At 43.3% G+C, this 24,028-nt stretch overlaps 1 protein-coding gene across 2 annotated transcripts in view; it reads left to right on the forward strand.

Annotated features, from left to right (window-relative positions):
• The window catches only part of plch1 (phospholipase C, eta 1), a 77,008-nt gene extending 53,908 nt beyond the window's left edge, over window positions 1-23,100 (forward strand). The window contains exons 14-24 of one of the 2 annotated variants that reach the window (XM_071205152.1): window positions 592-689; window positions 3,194-3,291; window positions 3,395-3,574; window positions 15,415-15,522; window positions 16,026-16,150; window positions 16,318-16,402; window positions 16,934-17,080; window positions 17,440-17,519; window positions 17,633-17,692; window positions 18,124-18,514; window positions 19,403-23,100. In XM_071205152.1, the coding sequence (XP_071061253.1) occupies window positions 592-689; window positions 3,194-3,291; window positions 3,395-3,574; window positions 15,415-15,522; window positions 16,026-16,150; window positions 16,318-16,402; window positions 16,934-17,080; window positions 17,440-17,519; window positions 17,633-17,692; window positions 18,124-18,514; window positions 19,403-22,062 (4,032 nt within the window). In that variant the 3' untranslated portion in view covers window positions 22,063-23,100. The remainder of the gene's footprint in view (window positions 1-591; window positions 690-3,193; window positions 3,292-3,394; window positions 3,575-15,414; window positions 15,523-16,025; window positions 16,151-16,317; window positions 16,403-16,933; window positions 17,081-17,439; window positions 17,520-17,632; window positions 17,693-18,123; window positions 18,515-19,402) is intronic. The other variant, XM_034098020.2, reaches the window with a different exon arrangement.
• Window positions 23,101-24,028: the final 928 nt, after the last annotated feature.

Raw genomic sequence — 24,028 nt, forward strand, 5'->3', positions numbered from 1 at the left:
CCCTCTTTGCATATTTTGTGTCCTCCCACGTATGTATATGTGTGTGTGTGTGTGTGTGTGTGTGTGTGTGTGTGTGTGTGTGTGTGTGTGTGTGTGTGTGTGTGTGTGTGTGTGTGTGTGTGTGTGTGTGTGTGTGTGTAATCTGTTGGCATCCAGCCTAAACCCTGTAATTATTGCAACCCTCATCCTCTCCTCAACTCCACTTTAGCCTAATAGAGATGTTGCTTCTCTCAACAAAAAAACGCGCACTTCATCAAATATACACTTGCTATAATTACATGTGTTTTACCTAAAACACCCACTAACGTGCACAACCACACATTCAAACTGCTACTACAATAACAATACTTCGAATGAATAGAATAGAAACACATACTAGGATACATTATCAACCACCCTTGTCCACTTACAAACTCTTACTGCGAGTTTGTGTGTGGGCAGTGTCAGGTATGATGTGTATTTAAAACAGTATCAGGATTATAACTGAAGACAAGGATATAGGCAATGCTATTCTGCTTTCCAACCAGTAATACAACTTTCATTGTATTTTGTTTGCTTGTTTATTTATTCCTATGTGTGTCCATTGCTCAGAGACACTCCAAATCCAGGCTGTCATGCCAAAGCGTGGACAAAGAGGAGGATGTTCAGGAGACTGGGACCAGGAGGGAGGCCGGAGGACAGTTCAACAGGTGACCTTTGACCTGCTATACCAAAACACTGACAATCCCTGAGTACTGGGAGGTTTGATGGTTGCTGACTGCTTCAGGGCTGCAGGGCATCAGTGGCATGCAAGCTAAAGCTTCTTCAGCATTCAGTTGTGTTTGTGTGAGGGAAAGAAAAATGGAGTCAAAGCCCAGAGCTTACACTGAATGCAAATAAGAGAAAGCCTGATTGGAATTGACCCCTTCTGCTTTCATGTATCACCTTCGACACATTTACAGTAACTGAAGCTGTGTTCACTCTGCAAGCCTTACTCTATCATGACTCCCTGCTTACATTGAATATTGTATACTTTTGGACTGCTTTGATTTATCAGGTTACTTTAGTAAAATGACCCTCAAGTGCATAAGACCAAAGACAGGTCAATCAGCATCAATTAAATTATGATGGTGGCTCAAAGCGGTGTTTCCTGCATAATATATGTAGTCAAAAATAGTTTTTCTGACATGGCTACTATATTGAATCTTTATTTTTTTTGCATTTAACTTCAAAACATTTTTATGTTTTCAGTGACTTAAAAGTTTAAGATCATTTATTTAGTAAAATAACCAACACAACTCTAATAATATACTTAAAGTTCTCAAGAAAAATGTCTGCTTTCAAATTTTTGGGGAAACACATTGGTACCTGAAAGTATTAAGAGTAAAAATCCCAATCATGCAAACCGACCACTGGTAGTATTATATTTTTGCATATAATATTATTGTATTTAATACAAAAAAGCGTAACCAATCACTCAATATCCTTCCTAAAAATGAAATGTCTAAATAATAAATAATGAATACATCGTAATGGCGATATCACAATTGTTAAAGGCCCTGTCACACTGTCCCGAAATTGACACCCGATGGACACACGAATATGGAATTGTGAATTTCGCACGAAGATGGCCCCGAACCACACACGAAGGCAACATTTACATTACATTTAAGACATACAACTACAATGAAAGTACCAAAACAATTATGTTACAGTACTATGATACTGTACTGATATCTTCAGACTTTGTTCTTTACTTTATCCGTCTTTATATGTAGAAAATATTACGTTTTCTCCGTAATGTTGTTTCCATAACAACAACAATTTCCTGTCAACTGTCCTTCAAAATAATATATTATATCCTTTTTAGTTTCACAGAACACAAATTGGGTTATTTACATAATATATTTACATGATTTTGTTGTGCAATAAAACAACCCGATGGACACACGATAAAGGAAATGTTCAAATTCGGCTGTGATCGTAGCAACATCGGGCCATTCGTGAGGGCATCTTAAGCCATCGTATGACCTCCGGCGGAGTTTCTCAGGCTCCGGCAGCAACTTCGTGAGCGGAGGCAAAATCTTTGGCATGCCAAAAAATTGCCGAAGGACCTTGCGAAGGTTCATTTTCGTGTTGAATTCGTGTGCTGCCGGAGCCTGAGAAACTCCACCGGCGGTCATACGATGGCTTAGATGCCCTCACGAATGGCCCGATGTTGCTACGATCACAGCCGAATTTGAACATTTCCTTTATCGTGTGTCCATCGGGTGTCAATTTCGGGACAGTGTGACAGGGCCTTAAGCCAAATATTGAAATTCTTGATAAAAATATTCAAAATGTTACTTAACATCTATACAGTATTTTGGGTGAATTGCACCCAAAATGTTCCACATCAAAGTACCTCCACTGAAAACCTCTACTGCTGCAATCCTCCATCTTCCCTGATGTCATGAGAACATGTGTACATCCAACATAACTGCCACACATACTCTCTGTGCTATCATTACTGAGATGCATGTGCCATTCATTATTCATATATGAAAGAGACTCAAATCAGCATTGTCAGCAGGATCAATGTTCGTTGTCCCATTCACAGTTATAAAAACTGATCTGATTCTCCAATCAAGGTGGAGAAAATCCAATTGAGTCCATTTGCACCTTAAATATATCACAGTTGTCTTTCACACACATTCTTAGTCTACCTGAATACTGTTTTTCCTTTTTCTGTGTGAGTGAACATTGAGTAAGAAGTATAGAAATCCAGCTGTGTTTTCCTCCCTCTGTCACTCCCTGTGTATAAAGCCTTTGTCTCCCTTTGTTCTCTCAGTTTCTGTTTGCATATTCATATATGCATGTCACAGTGCAGATCCTACAAGCATGCCTCTGAGTGGCTATGTGACTGACAGACTGTCTTTGTGCAAGATTTGTATGCATGTGTGTGTGAAGTTGTATATTCGTTGTGTCTTGTTACACTGCATGCGCTTTGGTCCCTATTAGGCGTTTTGCCTTTGATGCTCTTTCCTTGGGTTTGCAAGTTGCCTCCCTTATGGACAATCCTCTCTTGCCTGGCTTTTGCCACTAAATTCTTAAACAGGTATATGAGTGTGTGCGTGTCTTCTTACCTTACCTGTCTCATATATCGTTCATGATCTCACTCACTCTCCTCTATCGTCTCTTGCAATTGTCTTCTGTCATCTGGCAATTGTTTTAGGGGTGGAAGGAAGAGGAAGACGATGAAACTGAGTAGAGATCTGTCAAACCTGGTGGTATTCACCAACTCTGTTGCCTCACAGGAGTGCCTAAATCAAGGTGAAACACCAAAGCTTTGTCACCTTCACACACAAACAAATAAGGACATTGCAATCTTTTTCGTAAAGACATTTTCTCATCCCTAACCCATGTAACCCTTCAGGCACTCCAGGTGACGTTCTGTCCTTCAGCGAGACCAGAGCGCAATCTCTGGTCAATCACAGAGCCGAACAGTTCCTGGCTTTTAACCAGAGGCAGCTGTCACGGATTTATCCCTCAGCCTATCGCATCGACTCGTCCAATTTCAACCCCCAGTTCTACTGGAACGTGGGCTGTCAGTTGGGTAAGACAGCTGTCTGTCACTCTAACCTTTTTACTTGTATTAAGGTTGTCTGTTAATGAAAACACCATGTCTTCCCTTTAGCCACGCACATGTCATTACACCACTCTATACACACTTCATTTACACGTATCACATTGTGTAGTTTGCCAGTGGTCATATATGCAGAGACTAATTGGTATGGATGTGAACACTAACTCAGATGAACAAGATATGTGTGCGCTGCATGAATTTTTTTTTTTTTGTGGGATCGAGTATGTTTGATTTTATTTTTAGGTATATAGTTGGAATACAAATGTTTAGAGGATTGAGGAGAAATACATAAATAAAAAAAAATTAAATGGGAGCTGATGAAAAAGAGTCAGAACTTAATATTTCAAGTCAAGTCAGGACGTCCAGGGATTCCCTCCTTGTTTCTATTCCTTTAAATTCAAAGGTCTCTTAATTTCTAAGAAATCATCGTTTGAGGTGTACAATAATAGACAAAATATACAAAACATCAAACTAGATTGTCTTTGAAGCAGCTGTGATTCATCCTTTTATTACATTTAATTTTTGATGATTAATCTTTATCATCTGTTTCTGGTCCTTAAGGTTTCATGGTTGTATTCACACACAGCTGATTTGAATACATGTATAAATAAATAAACAAACCAAAAATTGCCAACAACATGCACAATTATCCCTAGAGTGACAAATCAATCTCCTCATAAAAGGTTTGCCTCAGTTAATGGAAGGGAGTGGGTTGTGCGTTGGTGTTCGGATCAGGAGGTCACAGGTTCGAACCCCACTGCAGTCAGCATGTCGTTGTGTCCCTGGGATTGCCCATAGTATTGAGTATGAACTGTAAGTCGCTTTGGATAAAAGTGTCTAACAAATAACATCTTAATGTTCACTGTACGATTTTTGGATAGCAGTGGCGAACCGTGAATTTTATACCTAGGCACTCTGAGCCCCCCCTTCCCTAAAAAAAAAAGAAGAGTTATTACGTCACAGCATATACTTCAGCAGAATATCAAAACAACGGCCCGGGTTGCAAAACGCATCAATGATAGCGACCCTCTACCACACAAAACAACACCATTTATATAAACACCTATCATGACAGGGCACCCACAGCCATGTAACAATTAAAAATGAATTAAGTCGTCACGGCGGCCCACATTGAAAATGACTTACCTTTGATGATCAAATCACTTAAACACAAAGTCCATCTTCTTTTACTTTTGGATGAAGTACTTAATGGCGGGTCATGCAGCTGATCCTTTGCCACTCCAATTTATCATTGTAACTCAATCTTGAAAATGACTCGGTTAATAATTTCGCAATGATGTCATCACTATCACTGATGTGAGAGATCATGAACGAACCTATGCTAAACATAAATCGATAGTTACGTCTGTAACTACGGTTCTATGAGTCCCGGATGACCGCCAGAGGCGGTGCTTTAGCACTGGAGATGTCCATCGCACGCATGCGCAGCTTGAGTACCAATAACAACTGTACACGGCTAAAGCAGCCTCCCTCTCCTCTGTCATCATCCTTCTGGACCTGTCTGCTGCATTCAACACGGTGAATCATCAGATCCTCCTTCACACTCTCCAAGAACTTGGAGTTTCAGGCTCTGCACTTTCCCTCCTCACCTCATACCTCAAAGACCGTACCTACAGGGTAACTTGGAGAGGGTCCGAGTCCGACCCTTGTCAATTAACTACAGGGGTCCCTCAGGGCTCTGTTCTTGGTCCCCTCCTCTTCTCCTTGTACACAAACTCGCTCGGATCTGTCATTAGCCCGCATGGTTTTTCATACCACTGCTACGCTGACGACACCCAATTAATTCTGTCCTTTCCCCGCTCAGAGACCCAGGTCGTCGCACGCATCTCTGCTTGTCTAGCGGACATCTCTCAGTGGATGTCTGCTCACCACCTCAAGCTCAACCTTGACAAGACTGAACTGCTTTTCCTTCCGGGAAAAGATTGTCCCACTCTTGACCTAACAATCAACATCGGCACCTCTGTTGTTTCCCCGACTCAGACTGCTAGGAATCTGGGTGTTATCCTAGATAAAAAACTGTCCTTCACTGCAAACATCACTGCTACAACCCACTGCTGCAGATACACGCTTTACAACATCAGGAGGATACGTCCCCACCTGACCCCGAAAGCGACGCAGGTTCTGGCCCAGGCTCTCGTAATCTCACGCCTAGACTACTGCAACTCCCTAGCTAAGGCCTTCACCGGATCGCTGACAACTGTCCTTTTGACCCGGCCGAAGGCTAAGGGACGGAACTGCAATTCGTACCCCTGGGTTAAGGTGGAAACCACCCAAGGGTCAGAAGTACAGGCAGCCCAGTAACTGAGCTTGGGGGGCGCCGGTAAGGCTCTGAGGCACGAGGCTGCCTAGAAGGCGGTTGAGAGGGCCGCTGGGACCTCCGCAGACCACCACTGTAAGCTGGTGGCTGAGTGCGGCTGCTATTGGGCCCCTGGGCCTGCTGGGAGTGGGCACAGGCCTATGAAGACCCGAGAGCTGCTGCCTGGTCCGCCTAGCTTGGGCATCACGCTCCTGTGCCTCCAGGGCAGCTGCCCCAAACAGCTCCCCTGGCTCGACTGGCACACTACTGAGGACATGTCTCCGACAGTGGTGACTGAGCAAGCCAAACCTGGCGACGAGTCTGCACCAACAAGGACATAACTTGTCCCAATTCCCTAGATATTAGGGCAAAGGTTCGCAGTGATGCATCACTGAGGCCCGGCAAGAAAGCTCAGCCGGAGCCTGCTGCAGAGAGGTAGAGCCAGAATCGGGGAGGCGATGGCAGGCACAATGGATGGCATGCGACCCAGCCCCACCCTCGCCGGATCCTGCATGGCAGAAGAGTAGGGCCCTGGTGTCTCTCCAGCATGCATGGAGCTCCCTCGGGTACTCCTCTGAAGGAGGAACAGTGAGAGTGACAGGGGCAAGGGCAGGGTTATGCCTGAAGAAGGCGCTAGCCTGAGCTGAGTCGGCCTGCGGAACCTGAAGCTGCAAGCGTGCCAGGGCCGCATGAATAATGGCCGACATGAAGGCGTCCTCTATGCCCTGCAGAGAGCTCTGAGCAGAGGAGTGGGAAGCCTCCTCGGGAGTGAGTGGGGCCTCGTCCTCCACCTCTTCATTGAAGAGGTTTAGCCGAAGCCGCTAGCGACATGGCATCCTCAAGCAGAGGTGCGGCAACCGAAGGAGGGCCAGACGGCAAGCTAGTAGCCCCCACACCGGCTCCTGGCTGAAGGGCCTAGAGGAGCGACTTCATCTGCTCCATTTTGGCAGCTAACCGATCCACCTAAGAGGACAGCTTGTTTCTAGTCCTCTACCTGGGGGGTGAACCCATCGCTCCATCAAGTCGCCGGGAATGGCCAGACTGAGCTGGAGGAAGTTGTGACAAGGAGAGAAGTCCGTTGGCTGCTGCTAGACGCTCCACCTCTGCGACTCTAGCCACTCTGAGCGCCCGAGGCATGAAGCTACAGTTCATGCAGGCGCTTTGTGTGAGACCCTCTCTTAAATGCTCGAGGCCAAGGCAAGAGGGGCAGCGGTCATGGCCGTCCTCGGGCTCAAGAGAAGCCATACAGGCGCTACATGATGATGATGATGATGATGTTAGCCAATCGGCTGCTGCTAACAATCAAAACAATACGTTACCGGGAGCGGGAGCAAGAACACTGCCTTCACCAGCTGCGTAAAATAATGAAGCTTAACAGAACCTGCAAGATGTTAGCCAAGCGGCTGCTGCTAACAATCAAAACAATGCGCTACCGGGAGCGGGAGCGAGATCACTGCCTTCACCAGCTGCGTAAAATAATGAAGCTTAGCCGAACATGCAAGATGTTAGCCAAGCGGCTGCTGCTAACAATCAAAACAATACGTTACCGGGAGCGGGAGCGAGCGTGCTGCCTTCACCAGCTGAGTTAAATAATGAAGCTTAACAGTACATGTAAGATGTTAGCCAAGCGGCTGCTGCTAACAATGAAAACAATACGTTCCAGCAAGTCCAAGTCCATCCATCCATCCATCCATCTTCTCCCGCTTATCCGTGGTCGGGTCGCAGGGGTAGCAGTTCCAGCAGAGAGCCCCAAACTTTCCTTTCCCTGGCCACATCAACCAGCTCTGACTGGGGGATCCCAAGGCGCTCCCAGGCCAGCGAAGAGATATAATCCCTCCGCCTGGTCCTAGGTCTATCCCTTGGTCTCTTCCCAGCTGGACGTGCCTGGAACACTTCCCTCGGGAGGCACCCAGACGCATCCTAACTAGGTGCCCGAACCACCTCAACTGGCTCCTTTCGACGCGAAGGAGGAGCGGTTCAACTCCGAGTCCCTCCCGGATGACCGAACTTCTCACCTTATCCCTAAGGGAGACACCAGCCACCCTGCGGAGAAAACCCATCTCGACCGCTTGTATCCGCGATCTCGTTCTTTCGGTCATGACCCATCCTTCATGACCATAGGTGAGGGTAGGAACGAAAATGGCCCGGTAGACAGAGAGCTTTACCTTCTGGCTCAGCTCCCTTTTTGTCACAACGGTGCGGTAAAGCGACGGCAGTACCGCTCCCGCTGCTCCGATTCTCCGGCCCATCTCAGGCTCCATTGTTCCCTCACTCGAGAACAAGACCCAGAGATACTTTAACTCCTTCACTTGGGGTAAGGACTCATTCCCTACTTGGAGTGGACAGTCCATCGGTTTCCTGCTGAGAACCATGGCCTCAGATTTGGAGGTGCTGATCCTCATCCCAGCCGCTTCACACTCGGTTGCGAACCGATTCAGTGAGTGCTGAAGGTCGCAGACCGATGAAGCCATTAGAACCACATCATCTGCAAAAAGCAGTGGTGCAATCCTTAGTCCACCGAACTACAGACCCCCTCCCCCACGACTACGCCTCGTAATCCGATCCATGTATATTACAAACAGGATTGGTGACAAAGCGCAGCCCTGGCGAAGGCCAACCCTCACCGGAAATGGGTCCAACTTACTGCCGAGGACCCGGACACAGCTCTCGCTTTGGGAGTACAGAGATTGGATGGCCCTGAGTAGAGACCCCCTCACCCCATACTCCCGCAGCACCTCCCACAGTAACTCCCTGGGAACTCGGTCATACGCCTTCTCCAAGTCTACAAAACACATGTAGACCGGATAAGCGTACTCCCAGGCCCCCTCCAGGATCCTTGCGAGAGTAAAAAGCTGATCCATCGTTCCACGACCAGGACGGAATCCGCATTGTTCCTCCTCAATCTGAGGTTCGACAATCGGCCTGACCCTCCTTTCGAGTACCTTAGAGTAAACTTTCCCAAGCAAGTCCAAGTCAAATAACAAATGTTAAGACCAGATAATTAGATTCTAAAGAAGAGAACAGCACGGCATAGACCGTAGTTACAGTAGTAACCATGGCCAGTGCTTACACGGCATAGGACCGTAGTTACAGTAGTAACCATGGCCAGTGCTTACACGGCATAGAACCGTAGTTACAGTAGTAACCATGGCCAGTGCTTACACGGCATAGAACCGTAGTAACCATGGCCAGTGCTTAAAAGTGTCAGCCAAACGGCTGCACACTTAAGCCTGTCACGATAATTAATTTTGATGGACGATAGATTTTTCTGGAAATTATTGCGATAAACAATAATATTGTCGGCACCGTTGTAAGACCATTTTAGACCACTGACATAATGATAATATATAATAATAATTCAAGTACATCCTTTCAAACATAACTTTTTATTGAACATTCAACATTGCAAATGAAATGTGAAATAATATTAAAATATAGATAAATGGTATATAATAAATAAAACAAATTAATTAAATTCTAATAAATGAATTAAATCACACTCAACCAAAACAATACATTAAATAGACTCAGGCTGGAAAACAGAGCTCTCTCTCTCTCTCTCTCTCTCTCTCTCTCTCTCTCTCTCTCTCTCTCTATCTATCTATCTATCTATCTATCTATCTATCTATCTATCTATCTATCTATCTATCTATCTATCTATCTATCTATAAATAAATATGAGCACATATTGTGCCCAGATGCCTCAACAGGCCATATCCAAATCTGTTTTCAAAGTTTTCGAGCAAGGAACACCAACATGTTTGCATTGTCGGGCAAATGCATCTTTGATTGTAAACTGTCGCCGGGAAGGTGGGGGCTCTCCATCTCCAGCTGCCGTGTTTGCTACCAGCTGGGAAAACGGAATGGGGTGGTTGTGTGTTAGGTGTAGTTTAAAATGCGTGGTATTGCCTGCTTTTGTCGCTACCTTTTTTAAACAAATGCGATACACCGCCCGGCTCATTGAAGTCCGTAGGTTCACTTCGTTGATTTGGCTTGAATCCAAAATACTGCCACACCGGAGAATCGAGATGTATAGTTAGGTTTTGTAACCAATTCCATTTAACTTTAAATTCCCCGCGAGTAAGTCACACGTTGTCTCCCGCTTGTCGCTATATTATTAATTTGGCTGATACGCTGCTGCACGTGCACGCGGAGTGTCCTGACCTGGCTGTGTGTCAGCCCCGCCCCTGACAGCGCGCGTGGCCGGCTAAAATGCTGGTCACATCCTTATATAAACGGCAATTTATCAAGCTCAGAAAAGTTATCGAGTCCATTTTTATTTATCATACGATAAGTCAATTTATCGATTATCGCGACAGGCCTATGCACACTAGCAATAGTATAATATTGGGAGGGATGAAACCCTCTTAAATGGCCACACATGCAGAGCATACACAGTGAAGATTGTTCTCTGCATCTAACCCGTCCTAGTGCTAGGAGTCTAGTACTAGGAGTCTAGTACTAGGAGCAGTAAATAACAACGATATAGTTTGGCTGAGCCAAGCTACTGCTAACTAAATTAAACGAGAAACGCAGCTAAAGCTGGAAACTCAAAATGCTAATGATAGCTCAGGCACAACGCCACAAGCAGAAAGTACAAAAGAGCATAATAAGGGCAACTTTATGGGAGAGGAAGCGGGAACACTGTCGTCACCAGAAAGTCTAAGCCAAACAATAAACAAGACAGCAATCAGGACAACTTAGCCGGGAGAGGGTGCGGGGACACAGCCATCACCAACGAAGTTGACACAAACCTGTCCGTCGAAGCTCTGCGCAGCCGGCCACAGCTCCTGGAGGACAAGTCAACAACCCGTGGCTCCGACTGGATCAGCCAGCTGCATGCAGAGAAATCCCTCAGATCAAACGTTCAAACCGAACGCTGTAGGCTACAAGAATGTAGCCACGGTACTCTCGCGCAGCGAGAAGATGGAAGGAACAGATCCTCTGACGACACCGGCAGATATAGCCGGTGTCACGTGGGTCACAGGTGACTTTGTTGTTATTGGTACTCGAGCTGCGCATGCGTGTGATGGACATATCCAGTGCTAAAGCACCTCCTCTGGCGGTCAGTAGGGACGAAATAGAACTGTCGATCATAAATCTATCGATTACATTTATGATTCAAAAATTATAAAAGTAGGGTAGACATGTGGATATTATCCGGCTGAACAAAACGTGCATTTATCTAACAGGTTCGTTTTCCACAGACCATATTTCGAGCTATTTTCCAAAATCCTATGGAGAAATCCCATAGATTTTTTGTCGAGGGAACCCATGTGCAGCTTACTTCCGGGTTTTAGGACGCGTCACTGCACCACTCACACATGCATCAACTTCACAGCGGGCGGAACTTGTCATAAAGTCCGCGAAAATAAAGCCCACCCATTTAGAGGGAAGATATGATTGGTCAATTGTACTGTCATTTGACATTACTCTCTCGTTGAGTTACTGTAGCTGGCCCTCTGTGAATCCATAGCTGGACCACCAATCAGCTCCTGTCTTCACAGTAACGGTACGTCCACACAGCAGCTTTAAACAAATCTTCCAACGCTTCTCTGCCCATTGACTTTGAATGGGGATGACGTCACTTTGCCTCGCTTTTCGCCGAACTGCATTGTGGGGGAGCGAAGCGAAGATTTCCAGGATTTCCAGGATTTTCAGGATTCAAAAGTTGAGCAATGTTCAACTTTTGAATCTGAGCTGGAAGCGTCAGCCAATCAAATCCCGTTTATGCAAATCTGACAGTACAAGCACTAGCCAATCAAACCATGTGTATGCTGGGAGAGCCAGAGAGTTCATTTCCTCATATTCCAAACGAGAAATTACAATAGCAAATCACCCGGTTCTTTACGACCAGAACTATTAATGGGATACAAACCGGAGGAACCAGGCATGGAGGGAGGTGGCAGAGACAGTGGGTGAAACTGGTAGGTTTTCGCCTGTTTGGGGAGTTTATATATATATATATATTGCTCGCATAAAATCCCCGGGGTTTTTCGCTTTGTATGTCGGGGGCGGGAGATTCATGTGATTGGTTGTTGGTCGCGTTGCTCGCAAACAATTCCCAAGCTTTCAGACACGCCCAGCTCCAAGATTTTCAAGATTTTTGAAAAGCTTCTGTGTGGACGTACCGTAACTCGCAGAGACGGCTCAAGGAGCTTCTTTCATTTAACTCTTCACATTCCAACAGAAACTGAACAGGCAGATTCAAAGGATTTATTTCTTTGGAAATGTTATTTTGAATACAATTAAATCAAGTTATTTTGGTAAAACGTATGAAAAATACAACAAAACAAATATTTAAAAACAAAATATTTAAAAACAAATGTTTTTTTTTTTAATGTTTTCAAATAATATTTTTTAGAATACCTTAGGCCCTTACGGAGCCCTGGAGGGTTCATAGAGAGAAAAATAAATAAAACGTGGCCACATTTTACTTTCTCGTTCGCACGAGATACCTTCTTTATTAACTCGTGTGCACGAGTTAATAAAGCGTGCGCACGAGTTAATACAGCGTGGCCTCAATTTAAATTGATTAGTTTTATGAAGAATATGTCCGGTCGCCAGGGCATGTGTGTGTGTGTGTGTGTGTGTGTGTGTGTGTGTGTGTGTGTGTGTGTGTGTGTGTGTGTGTGTGTGTGTGTGTGTGTGTGTGTGTGTGTGGGCATTTGTTTATGATAGTGTTGTTCGTTCCGGTGTACTCCGTAAGGACTACAGCACTACATCGAGATTAAACAAATTTCTTTCACTTGGGAATACACATATAACTATGGAGAACCAGATTTGTGTAAATTACTGTTCCTGGTAATTTGAAAACAAATGTCGGTGGTGTCCGACACACACAAACACACCATACACGCACACACAGAGCGGAGCTGAGCACAAACACACATCATGCGCCCTGGTGACAGGACATCTCCTTCATAAAACGAAGGTAGTTCGATGTGTGTAGAGGTGTGTGTGTCTATGGGTTAAACGTAGCAGCCTCTATCTATTCAGCGGTTCTAATGAAGGGAAACACAGTGAAGTAAACAGTAAAAGGCACAGCTCTTTGCAGCTGGTGCTGCTCTTCTCAGATTCTGCTGAGTTACTGCCTCCAGTGCCCTGTACGACGAAGCCGGTTCAACAGACCCTGGATATGTTTGATTTACCCGGCTTAACTAACCCTAACAAACGCGATGTCGCTAAGCGGTCCTACGAAGTTATCAACTCAGTAAATCAACCAGGGTTTCTCTGTCCGGCTGAGAGCGCGTTCACGTGAAAGGGACGGGGTTAGCAACATTTGACCAATCACAAACATGGAGACGCGTGCTGACATGAATGAATAGTGTAAATAGCTAATCCTGCTTCGTAGTAGGCCACGTAACGCTTTTAACGAGTTAATAAAGCTTGGCCACGCTTTATTTATTTTTCTCTCTATGAACCCTCCAGAGGCCTGTACTACGAAGCAGGATTTTCGCTTAGCCGGCTAACTTCAGGGAAAACTCGGGGTTTCCGGTCCTACGACGCTGGTTCTCTTTTTAGCGGGCGAGATCTCCATGGTAATTTATGCTGTGCGGCTAACCTGCCCGGGGGAGGATAGGTTCCAGGATAAGAGATCAACTCAGTGAAAGCACTGCCTGCTGACCAATCAGAGCTCAGTGTGCGGAGTTTAAAGCGATCAAGTCATATTACAGGAGAAACTGCCGTTGCAGGAAAGACGGCTGGCAAAAATCACCGTCTGTGTGAATGTGAACATTAATAGAATATCACCTCCCATCTTCAGAGTAATCTGACTATTATAACATTAGCGTTAAGAAAGCTTACTTAAATATCTGCCACGACATAAGTAACCGGATCAGAGTAACATTAAGTACAGTCCGCGGCATATCACATCATAATGTATCATATATTTCCTTATCTGAGTCAGCTTCTTGAGCCGTATCTGGCCGTGCAACACTCACAGTGTCACATAGCCTACTGTATGCAGAAGTTTTATTTTAAGCAACACATTAAGTTGACGAAACACTCGAGTCAAATGTAATTAAAGTCAGATCCACTTGTGTCTTAGACGGGGCAGTGATATCATAAACCTGTTAACACTAGAACCGCCAGAGGTCGCTGTATACCTAAAACCGCCAACGGGTAAAATGTACCCGCTATTGATTTTCAAGGTACAATGTTCTTTTATTTATCATACAGAACAGTGAGATTTGATCGCACAGGGATGAAACTTATACCAATAGAATCTGTGGACTCTCAGCTTATTATGATATAGTTTGTGCAGATAGCATGAAGCATAAAATATCGCTAAGAATGCTGATTTAAACGCTTGGTGTTAGACTTGTGTTTTGTTTAGGTACAAATCTCCCTATCTCTCTCTCTATCCATCTATAACTATCTATAGATCTATCTGTAATGTTCTGTTCTATGGACATATAATTGTCTACACAAACAGACAACGCGGACTACTTCTCTCATTCAGAGTGTCCATTTTTATTCAACTGGCACGTAACCTGCACACATGCATTACGTCCTCAACGTGAGCTCAGTCATCCAAGATCTTGTATTCTCCAAGATGTTACACTATCTATAACTATCTATCTATTTCTCTCTCTATCCATCTATCAATATATCTATCTATCTATCTCTCTATCTATCTATCTATCTATCAATATATCTATCTATCTATCTCTCTCTCAATCTATAAGGAACCGCAGTAGACAAAAGGCGTTGCTATAGCAACACGTCATGTTTACGCTGCATTTTCTATGAGGTAAATATTACCCACTGGCGGATATAGGTATAAATGGAATTTTTTTGGCGAGTTTTTCAATCTGACTTCATATTGACAATTGTTAACAACAGAGGGTGCTACATAACACACTTTCAGGAAAAGTCACAGACTGGGAGACTTGAATATGTTATTGAAAAAAAGTTACATACAATCAAAAAACAGCTGCGGGTAACATTTACCCGTTGGCGGTTCTAGTGTTAATGTACGCATTCAAATACTTTTTCTTTTACCAGCTGTATTCACCTTGCAGGTGCAGCTATGTGGCTTTTATCCTGGATAAAGTGTTTAAGTCATGGATGTTTAAAGTTTAACTTCTTCATATGTCTAATATTATAGTTGACTTTTCATTCAGGAAGTATGACGCTGCTCTGTCAGTGCGCTTCTCCATGTTTGTGATTGGTCGAATGCTCCAAATACCACCCCTTTCATGTGAACGCGCCCCTAACTAGATAGGGCACTGCTGGCTTGAGCGATCTACTTGATAACCCGCGTCGTAGGACCATTTAGCGAGAGCGCGTATGTTTTGGATTAGGTCAACCGTCTAACTCAAACATATCCAGGTTAGGTTGAACCGGCTTCGTAGTACAGGCCTCAGGGCTCCGTAGGCCCTAGAGGGCTCTGACGGCTCGCCACTGGCAATTGAAAAGATGATGCCATGTGCAGGCTGAGGTTTAACGACATTTTGTATCTAAATAAATATGTGTCTTTGTATTTCAGTTGCTCTTAACTACCAGACAGAGGGCAGGATGATGCAGCTCAACAGAGCCAAGTTCATGGTTAATGGAGGAATTGGCTACGTTCTGAAGCCTCCTCCCATGTGTAAAGGTACTGCGGCAAATAAATCATATGCACACAAACAAAAACAAATACATGCAAATCAATGAACCTACAACATGTGATATTTTACAGAAGAAAAATTAAAACACAAGAAGACTCAAGACTTATATTGGTACACAATTAGAAGATCTTACCTAATGATCTCATCTTCATTTTAGTACTTTTATACTGTTTGATTTTAGAGATCCAACTAGGAACAAAGCCCCAGCTTGCTGCACAATTCTTAAGATGCAATGCTTTCTGAAAGCACACACAATTATATTTACTACTGTCCATGAAGTGTGCAAACTATTATGTAATGTGACTATAGCCTCACATGTAAATATAATCTAATAATTTACATAAATGTGTGTTTACCTCTGTTTCACCCTTCATTTTGTATATAAGTATTGCATATAACCAGAACAAAGATATCAATGAGAGAGGATTGGATTTAAGGATTGACTGATGACATAAATCAATCTCGCTCTGCGGTCTTTCATTCCCTCCAGGCTCCTTCAACCCATTCAGTGATGACCCGCTCCCAGCCTACCCCAAGAAGCAACTCATCCTCAAGATCATTAGTGGACAGCAGTTGCCCAAACCACCAGACTCTATGCTGGGTGACCGTGGAGAGGTATAAACACACCAGTCACACAATAACTCTCCATCTATCTTTTTCACACACATGCACTCAAGCACTATAATGCTTGACTACTGAGAAATGTTCAACTTGCTCTAATCAGAAATCTTTCCAGCATTATAAAATAAAATATTTGAATGTATTCAAAATGTATCCATCAGATTATTGATCCATTCGTCGAAGTAGAGATCATCGGCCTGCCAATTGATTGCTGCAAGGAACAAACACGAGTTGTTGATGACAACGGTAAGACACACACAGATTAACATGAACAACATAACACCACTAATTCAATCACAGCAAAATGTTCTCTTAAAAAGTCTTAAGGCTGCTTTAAATGATATTATAAGAACGTTTAAGTATGCCATATCCTCTTAATGTCAATGTTATGTTCACATCTTAACAGTAGGTGAAATCTAATCATCTTATCTTGGCACATTTCTAATAATTAGTGCCATCATTTAAAAAAAAAAAAAAAAAGATTACAGAAGAGAAATGAAACCATTGCCACAGGAAGCAGAACCAAGGGATCTGCTGGTGTCACCCCTAACACAGATGAGGGCACCCGGCAGGGGAAAGGGAGAAGCCTCCTCTTGCAAAGGTTATTGAGCCCTGGGAGCTCAATTATGAGATTAGTGTGCAAAGCATTGATCCATGAAAAACACAAACCTCATCTCTCCATCTTTCCTCTTTTTCTGTTTTGTATAATACATGCTGTAATTATATACTGATGAAACACCTCCCGATTATAATATGCTATGTGTGTTTTTTCCTCAGGTTTTAATCCAGTATGGGAGGAGACTCTGTCCTTCACCCTTCACATGGCTGAGGTGGTTTTGGTGCGTTTCCTTGTATGGGACCATGACCCAATTGGACGGGACTTTATTGGACAACGGACCGTTGCATTCAGCAGCCTGATGCCTGGTATGTGCAGAAATCTTCAGTGTTTCAGTTTTCACTTTTTGTATGTGGATAACTTTAGTGGTGCACAATGTTTACTGGGAATTACACTTCTTATAGCTTTGACTCCCTAACACATAAACAAATGATTTTCCATGGTCATCGCTATGGTTATGGGCCACATTTTCCTGTGTTTAGTGAACCATGATATGTATAGTAAAATACCTGTGGCTTGGTGAGTTATTTTAGTTATTTACTTCCATCAGAGATATCTCTGAACTCCTGATGCCCTCTCCTTCTACAATCACCAGTCTGTTAACAGCTGACATCTTTCTTTGACTCCCTCTCACTCACATGGTTTCTCCCTTCATCTCTAACAACAGGTTACAGACATGTTTACTTGGAGGGGCTGACCGAGGCTTCCATCTTTGTGCATGTGTCAGTGCACGATGTCTATGGAAAGGTAAGTACAGTCTGTTCATTGCAGCATCCCCCCGTTAAACCTTTTTCTCAACTGAGTTAAACTGGAAAATAATACACATCCTTCCACTTAAGCTCAATCCTTTGTCTTTTTAGTGGAGCCCTCTAGTCCTGAACCCCAGCTTTACCATAATGCACTTTCTAGGATCTAACAAGGTATCCTGATGCTCTCAGGCTCTGTTTAGTGCTGCATGAAACAGCAATGCATGATGAAAAACTGCAGTTTGTGTCCTGCTGTATCTCCAATGACTTGTGTGTGACATTGATTATCTGATCCATACAGATTTTTGATAAGGTCATTTTTATGTATTAATTAAATCATTTTTGGATGTCTCATTTTCAACAAAGATGCATGCATAATCCTCAACAGCTTCCTTCATATTGTTTGTTGTTGTAACTTGAGGAGTAAGGGTGCCATCTATAGGCAATACATTTAAAAGCATGCAATGGTTAACATTTGCTGTGAACATTAACATTAAAGTTGTGTTCAGTCTATGTTCAAAGTGCATCTTGGTTGATAAACACTTTTATCTTTATATATTTTCCGCTTCTCGTTTATTTTTCTGGTCTGTTCCTCTTGCTCTCAGGGTCATCAGCTGCGAGGTATCCGAGGTTTGTTTAACCGCTCGTCCAAGTCTTCTGTGGATACAAACTCAGGTGGCCTTCGGAAACGCTCCATCAGTGATCACCTCCTGCGACGCACAGCAAGTGCCCCAGCAAAGGGACGAAAGAAGACAAAGATGGGGCTATCAGAGTCAGTGGCTTCAATTTCAGACCAAAAGAACGGCATGGGAGCAGAAGCAAGAGCAGAGGGCATGTCAGGGAAGGAAGGAGTTGTGGAGAAGCGTTTCAGCCAGCCACGAGTCACCCTCACCCACAGACCTATTTCCATGCCCTTAGACAGGCTTATGCAAGGGCAGTTATCCATCTGCTCCCCAGACAAGGAACTGCATGATATTGGCTCAGACTCAGGCATCGGTGGGTATTTTTCTGTCATCATCACAGTCAAAGAATTAAGAATTCTATTATTTAGTCAAATGTGTGTTTCATTATCTAACACAAAACAACAACAACAACAACAACAACAACAACAACAACAACAACAACAACAACAACAACAACTATGTCATGTCTTTATTTGCCTTGGTAACAATTATGCTGTGGTATTGAAGTAATTTCTTTAAACTGTTGAACAAAATATGTTTTCTCTTTTTGTGATTGAATGCATGTAGTTTACATGTCTTGAAGTAGCATTTAGCATTACTTATATTGCAGATTGACCAATGTAAAATGTTTTTTTTTTCTTTTTTTCTTTTTTATCCTGCTACAATTATGTAAAATGCATGGACAGTAACCATGTGAACTGACATACAACAGCCTTCTCTCCACAATACCTTAACATGCCTTTTCTGTCCCATCTTCATCTGTTGTGCTTTTCTTTATAGTAGAGAACTGACTAGGATAATCCTCCAGGTAATCTAAAATACCTATTGTCTGAAGGTTGCATCGTCCAAAACATACCAGTATTGCGTCCTCCCAGTGTATTTTGTCCAAAAGTGGTCTGAGAAGTATATTGCTGTGTCATTTGATCCCATTTGACCAAACCAATCCCTTGAGACCATCTCTTTCCTAATCTGATGTCCACAAACATGGATTTCTCCTATTTTCAAAAAACTCCACAGCCTCATTTTCCAGCTTCCCCTTCACAGTCGTACTTGGTGATCCATTTGTCTGTGTATTGCTATTGCCTTGTATTGGCTGGACTGTTAATTGTCTTCATGTAATCGTTGGTTGGCTTGGTGTTCTTCTTAAAATGATATCAGCCTATTTATACTAATCGTGTTGTTCAATTATCTGTGTTCACAGGAGGTTGCCCCTTCAACAGGCCAAGGTCTTCCTCTTTGGACCCTTTCCTAGAATCGTCATTCTCTTTTCAAACAAACATCTCTTCCCCTTCTATGACGTACATCAATATAAAAAAAGAATGTGGCCAATCAGAGGAGGCTTCTTATCTGGTTATTGGTGGAAGAGAAGTGAGTAAGGAAGAGGATTATGCCAATTACCAGTCTAAAGACAGTGGAGTCAATAAACTGAATAACATTTCAACAAGACAAGAGAGAAAGTGTTGTGTCTCACCTTCGTGGAACAGCCCGATGAAATCAGATAAACCAGAAACATCATCAAATAGCACAACAGGCACATCTGCTCCTTCAATCTCAGCATCCTCTTCCTCAAACCCCTCCTCTTTGCACCCTCTTTCCCCTATCAGTGGAGACTGCAATCTGAAGAGTCCCATCTCTTTGCATGACAGCACCATCTCCAGACTCATTGATGCTGTGTCCTTGGACAATGAGCAAGACACATGTGGCTCTATTTCTGCTCTGATTGGTCAATTTGAAATAACTGTTGAACAGAATGATTCACACACATCATCTCATGATCATACCCCTTTCCGCCAATCAAACGTCAGGCCTACCACCCCTAAAGATCTACGAGATGTAAGGTCTCCTCTGAATACAAGTACTGCATCTACTTACAGGAAACACCTAACAAGTCCCCAAAAAGTTGCTCAAAAAACTAATCATGAAATCCATTCACCACGTAAGATTTCCCAGTATGTCCTGTCCAGCCCAGAAACTGCAGAGCTAGAGGATGTATACACCATTCTGGATGAGGAAGTGCTGTTGCCTGTATCGGTGTACAACCTTCACAAACAGACGGTCCATGTCCAGGCAGACGCTGGGGAAAGCACGTCCTCAAACAGCTTGGGTTCCTCTCCAGCGAAGGTGTTCCAGGGTTCAAGGAAAGGGCACAATGTGAGCTGGGAGGATATGAACAGAAAACGAGCTGGCAGTGAACAAATGGAGGAGGCAGAGGAAAGTGTATACGAGGAAGTGTATGATCCCCCAGCACTAGCATTAGTACCAGAGAAAGAGCAGGGTACTTCTAAAAGGTACATAGGCTCCTCAGTAAACAACAAACAATTCCAGTTCCACCATGATTCAGCTGGGAATGCTTTTGCAGAAGTAGAGACAAATGTCGATGAGGATCCGTTGGACATTATGACAAGAAATGGCAGCCAACGGGAGGGACTCATAAGTCCAACCAAAAGACAGGCTATTTATGAAAACCACGAGTCCACTCCAAACTATTACCAACAAAGGCAGCCTTCGTCACACCGCTATCCTCAACAGCAGTACCCCTCACATGCATTTTCACAGTGTCCTTCCCCAATGAATCAACCATCCTATCATCACCAGAACAACTCCAAGCTTCACAGACCCATCAACTGTAGAGCCTCCAATCCTAGTCCGCTGCGTCACATCATCTTCCCAGTTTCTCAAAACAATTCTGATGCCTTTAACATCAGCAGAGACTTCAGCAGTTCCTCCAATCAACAGATGAGCTATAGTGGCAGCCAGATACCAAACCGGCCTCATCAAGATTGGCTAGGGTATAAACAAACGGAGATGGAGCAAGTAAGGCATACTTCTGAATGTCTCCCTGGCCAATCTGCCCTGTCGACAAACATTAGTAGAGACAGAGGCCTATATCTTCCTTCATCAGACTGCGATCCAGTGTACAGCCATCTGGACTATGACTGCATTACGCCCTCATCAGTGTCTTCTCAAAACACCCAGCCACACTGCCAAAGTCTACCACAATCATACACACCAACTCATTCATCGAGCCATAAGGTTTCACTTGCTACAACAAAGAATCAGTCACAGCCTGATTCCAGACATTCTCTGCATTTAGGCCATGTATCAACTCAGCCCCAGTCTGGTACAATAGACCCCAAAGCTCCTAGCCCATGTAAGTCCAAGTCCCTGGGAGACCTGACCTCTGAAGACATATCATGCAACTTCCAGAGCAAATACCACATCATTAGCCGCAGTTTTGTCACTCCAAATATGAGAAAGCAAAAGAGGGTGGGCGCCATGGGGGAAGTAACTTTCCAATCACAGTCTTGCGATCCACTCACAGAACAGCTGCGTAAACTGGTCAGTTTAGAAGTGGATGACTGTGACAGAGATAGACCCCAACCTCCTCAGTTGTGTCAGCCAGCAAAACCCCCACTGTCACAGCCACAGGCAACCAGTGTAGCTCCTGTTGTTCCTAGGGATGTAGATGATTCACCTCCTCCCCTTACCCGGCGTCTATCTTCACGGAGCCAAAGCCGAGTGCGTCACATCAATAGTCGGGCTCGCGAAAGACAGCAAGAGGCTCTAAAGCCAAGGGCAGGTGTGATGATCAATAGTACCTCCAGCATCGGTGGAGTGGTATTGAGGAATAAACCAGCCTCACATAATCCACCAGCTAACAGACACTCCACTGGTTCTTACATAGCAGGCTACCTTGGTCAGTTGGAGGACAGGGGACTTCCTGAAGGAGCCTGTACATCATTACGTTATGGAAACAGGGATCATTATGGAGATCGGTACTATACAGATGACTCTCTTCCACCTGGTGATGCCAACCACTCTGCGTCAGAGCCGGAGGTGTACTTTCTGCTTCGACTGTAACTCTGACCATAACCTTAAATAAGTTTAACAATCAAGCAATGATTCTTGATAATGTTCAATACCAAAAGCCAGAAGATCTAGGAAATTAATACACACTGTTGTTTGTTCCAATGTTCACAGACCAGTAGGTTTTCATTATAACCCTCAAATAAATCTTAACCTGGGCTTTTTCTAGAGAAAGATACGGTCTGTACAATGTAAGTGAGACCTCACATGTATTCCAGGGTTGGATCTGACAGCATGAATTTCCTGTATGAAATGTCCACTATTCAATAGTGAATGGTCTTTCTAGTCTGGCAATCTATTGTCTATATTCTGCTTGATGTGTGTGTACTTGGGGACTTTAATTTCCTTCCAAATGGCTTCCTAGACTGATTGTACACATATTTGTTCTCTTAGTCCCTGTGATGTACTGTCAAAAATGTGTAAATTGACTATGAAGCAAAAAAGAGAGAGGGAATGTCTTTCTATGTATTATGTGAATGTGTAGTATAATCCAACAGCTACTTTTAATAGATGGGGTTCCTCCTTTCAAAGATAAAATGTAAGTCTTCCTTCTCTTTTTAGTGGTATTCCTTTAATTGTGTTATGTGTTAACATTTCTGTCATTGTTTTTAATCTGAGATGGGTTTTAGTTGAGAACAAACTCTAACTGTACATTTATGTTTGTGCATGTTACCTGTGAACATGTCAAGTATGACTATGCACAAATGTATACAATAGATGTTGCATCGCCCAACATTTGCACAGAAAAAGAGTTGGATAAACAGAGGACATAGGCGTGTTTGTATTTGAAAAAGAAAAACGATTGCAAACTATTAAACATTTGAAGGTGAAAGTTGTTATTTTATTTTATAATTGCTTTGATACAGACTGCAAATGTAAGCTCTTGTTGGTAACAGTTGTTTAATTTTATTAGAACTTGAAGAAATGAAAATACTGTGACTACAGTAACTGAGGTGAGTCTTTTTTATTGTTTCAGTGTTACGCCATCCTTTTCTCTTTGTCATTTTGCTCATCGGAGGACTGTGAGCTTTTTCTTACCAATGCAATAAAACATTGAAATACTTGATTTCAACAAATTCCATGTTTTTTTCCTGTTTATCTGAAAAAGCTATACACAGAACATACAACTGATAATTAGCTCAAGCTCAACATGTATTGGTTGGAAGTCACAAACAGCCTCTTTCCCCATATGCCACCTTGGCACATAATGGGATGTAATTGCTCATGAAATTACTGTGTAATAGGGCTGACAAATGGCACACCTGTTGCTCTGGGTAAACAATTCCCTGTACTGGGTCTGCCAGTGTAATATTCCTGAGAAATCTAAAAGAAAAATATCCTTAGAGTTGGTTTATTCTTTCATGCTCACTTTTCAGCTCATTAAGAAAAAGGATAAGCAGCCTCCCGAAACATTTCACTTAAGGTTCATTATCCCAGTTACCTGAGGTCATTCAAAATACATCATACGGTACCATCTATAGGAAAAACACTGTACACACCTACAACACCCACAACTTGCACGCTAATCACTTGCATTTTCCACTATCACTCTAGAGATGAATAATTGTGGATTGTGTCATCAGTTTTACTTCCCTGCAAAAAGCTTTACACCTGTTATAAACACTCACATCAACACCTTACTTGAGCTAAATGGGGGTGTGGTTGTGTCTTAGTCAAGATACCATTCATTTAATATAGAAACCTTGTTATTGGAGCCTTTTACCAAACGAAACATGTTTCTGTTTATAGTGTCCTCTTTTCGCAGGTTACTGGCATGAGGCTATGATGTTACATTTGGACATGCAGATATAATGGGATCTTTCTTTTGTATCAGGAACTGTTGTCCATGAGGTATCGTTTATTTTTAATTTGTATTCAATCTATAGTCAGGGTTGATTAAGTGGCTTTGATGTGTCTTGGATTTGCACAGACTTAATGTATTGATGCATTTTCCCACATT

This window comes from Pseudochaenichthys georgianus, chromosome 13, assembly GCF_902827115.2.
Source record: "Pseudochaenichthys georgianus chromosome 13, fPseGeo1.2, whole genome shotgun sequence".
NCBI classification, from domain to species: Eukaryota; Metazoa; Chordata; class Actinopteri; order Perciformes; family Channichthyidae; genus Pseudochaenichthys; species Pseudochaenichthys georgianus.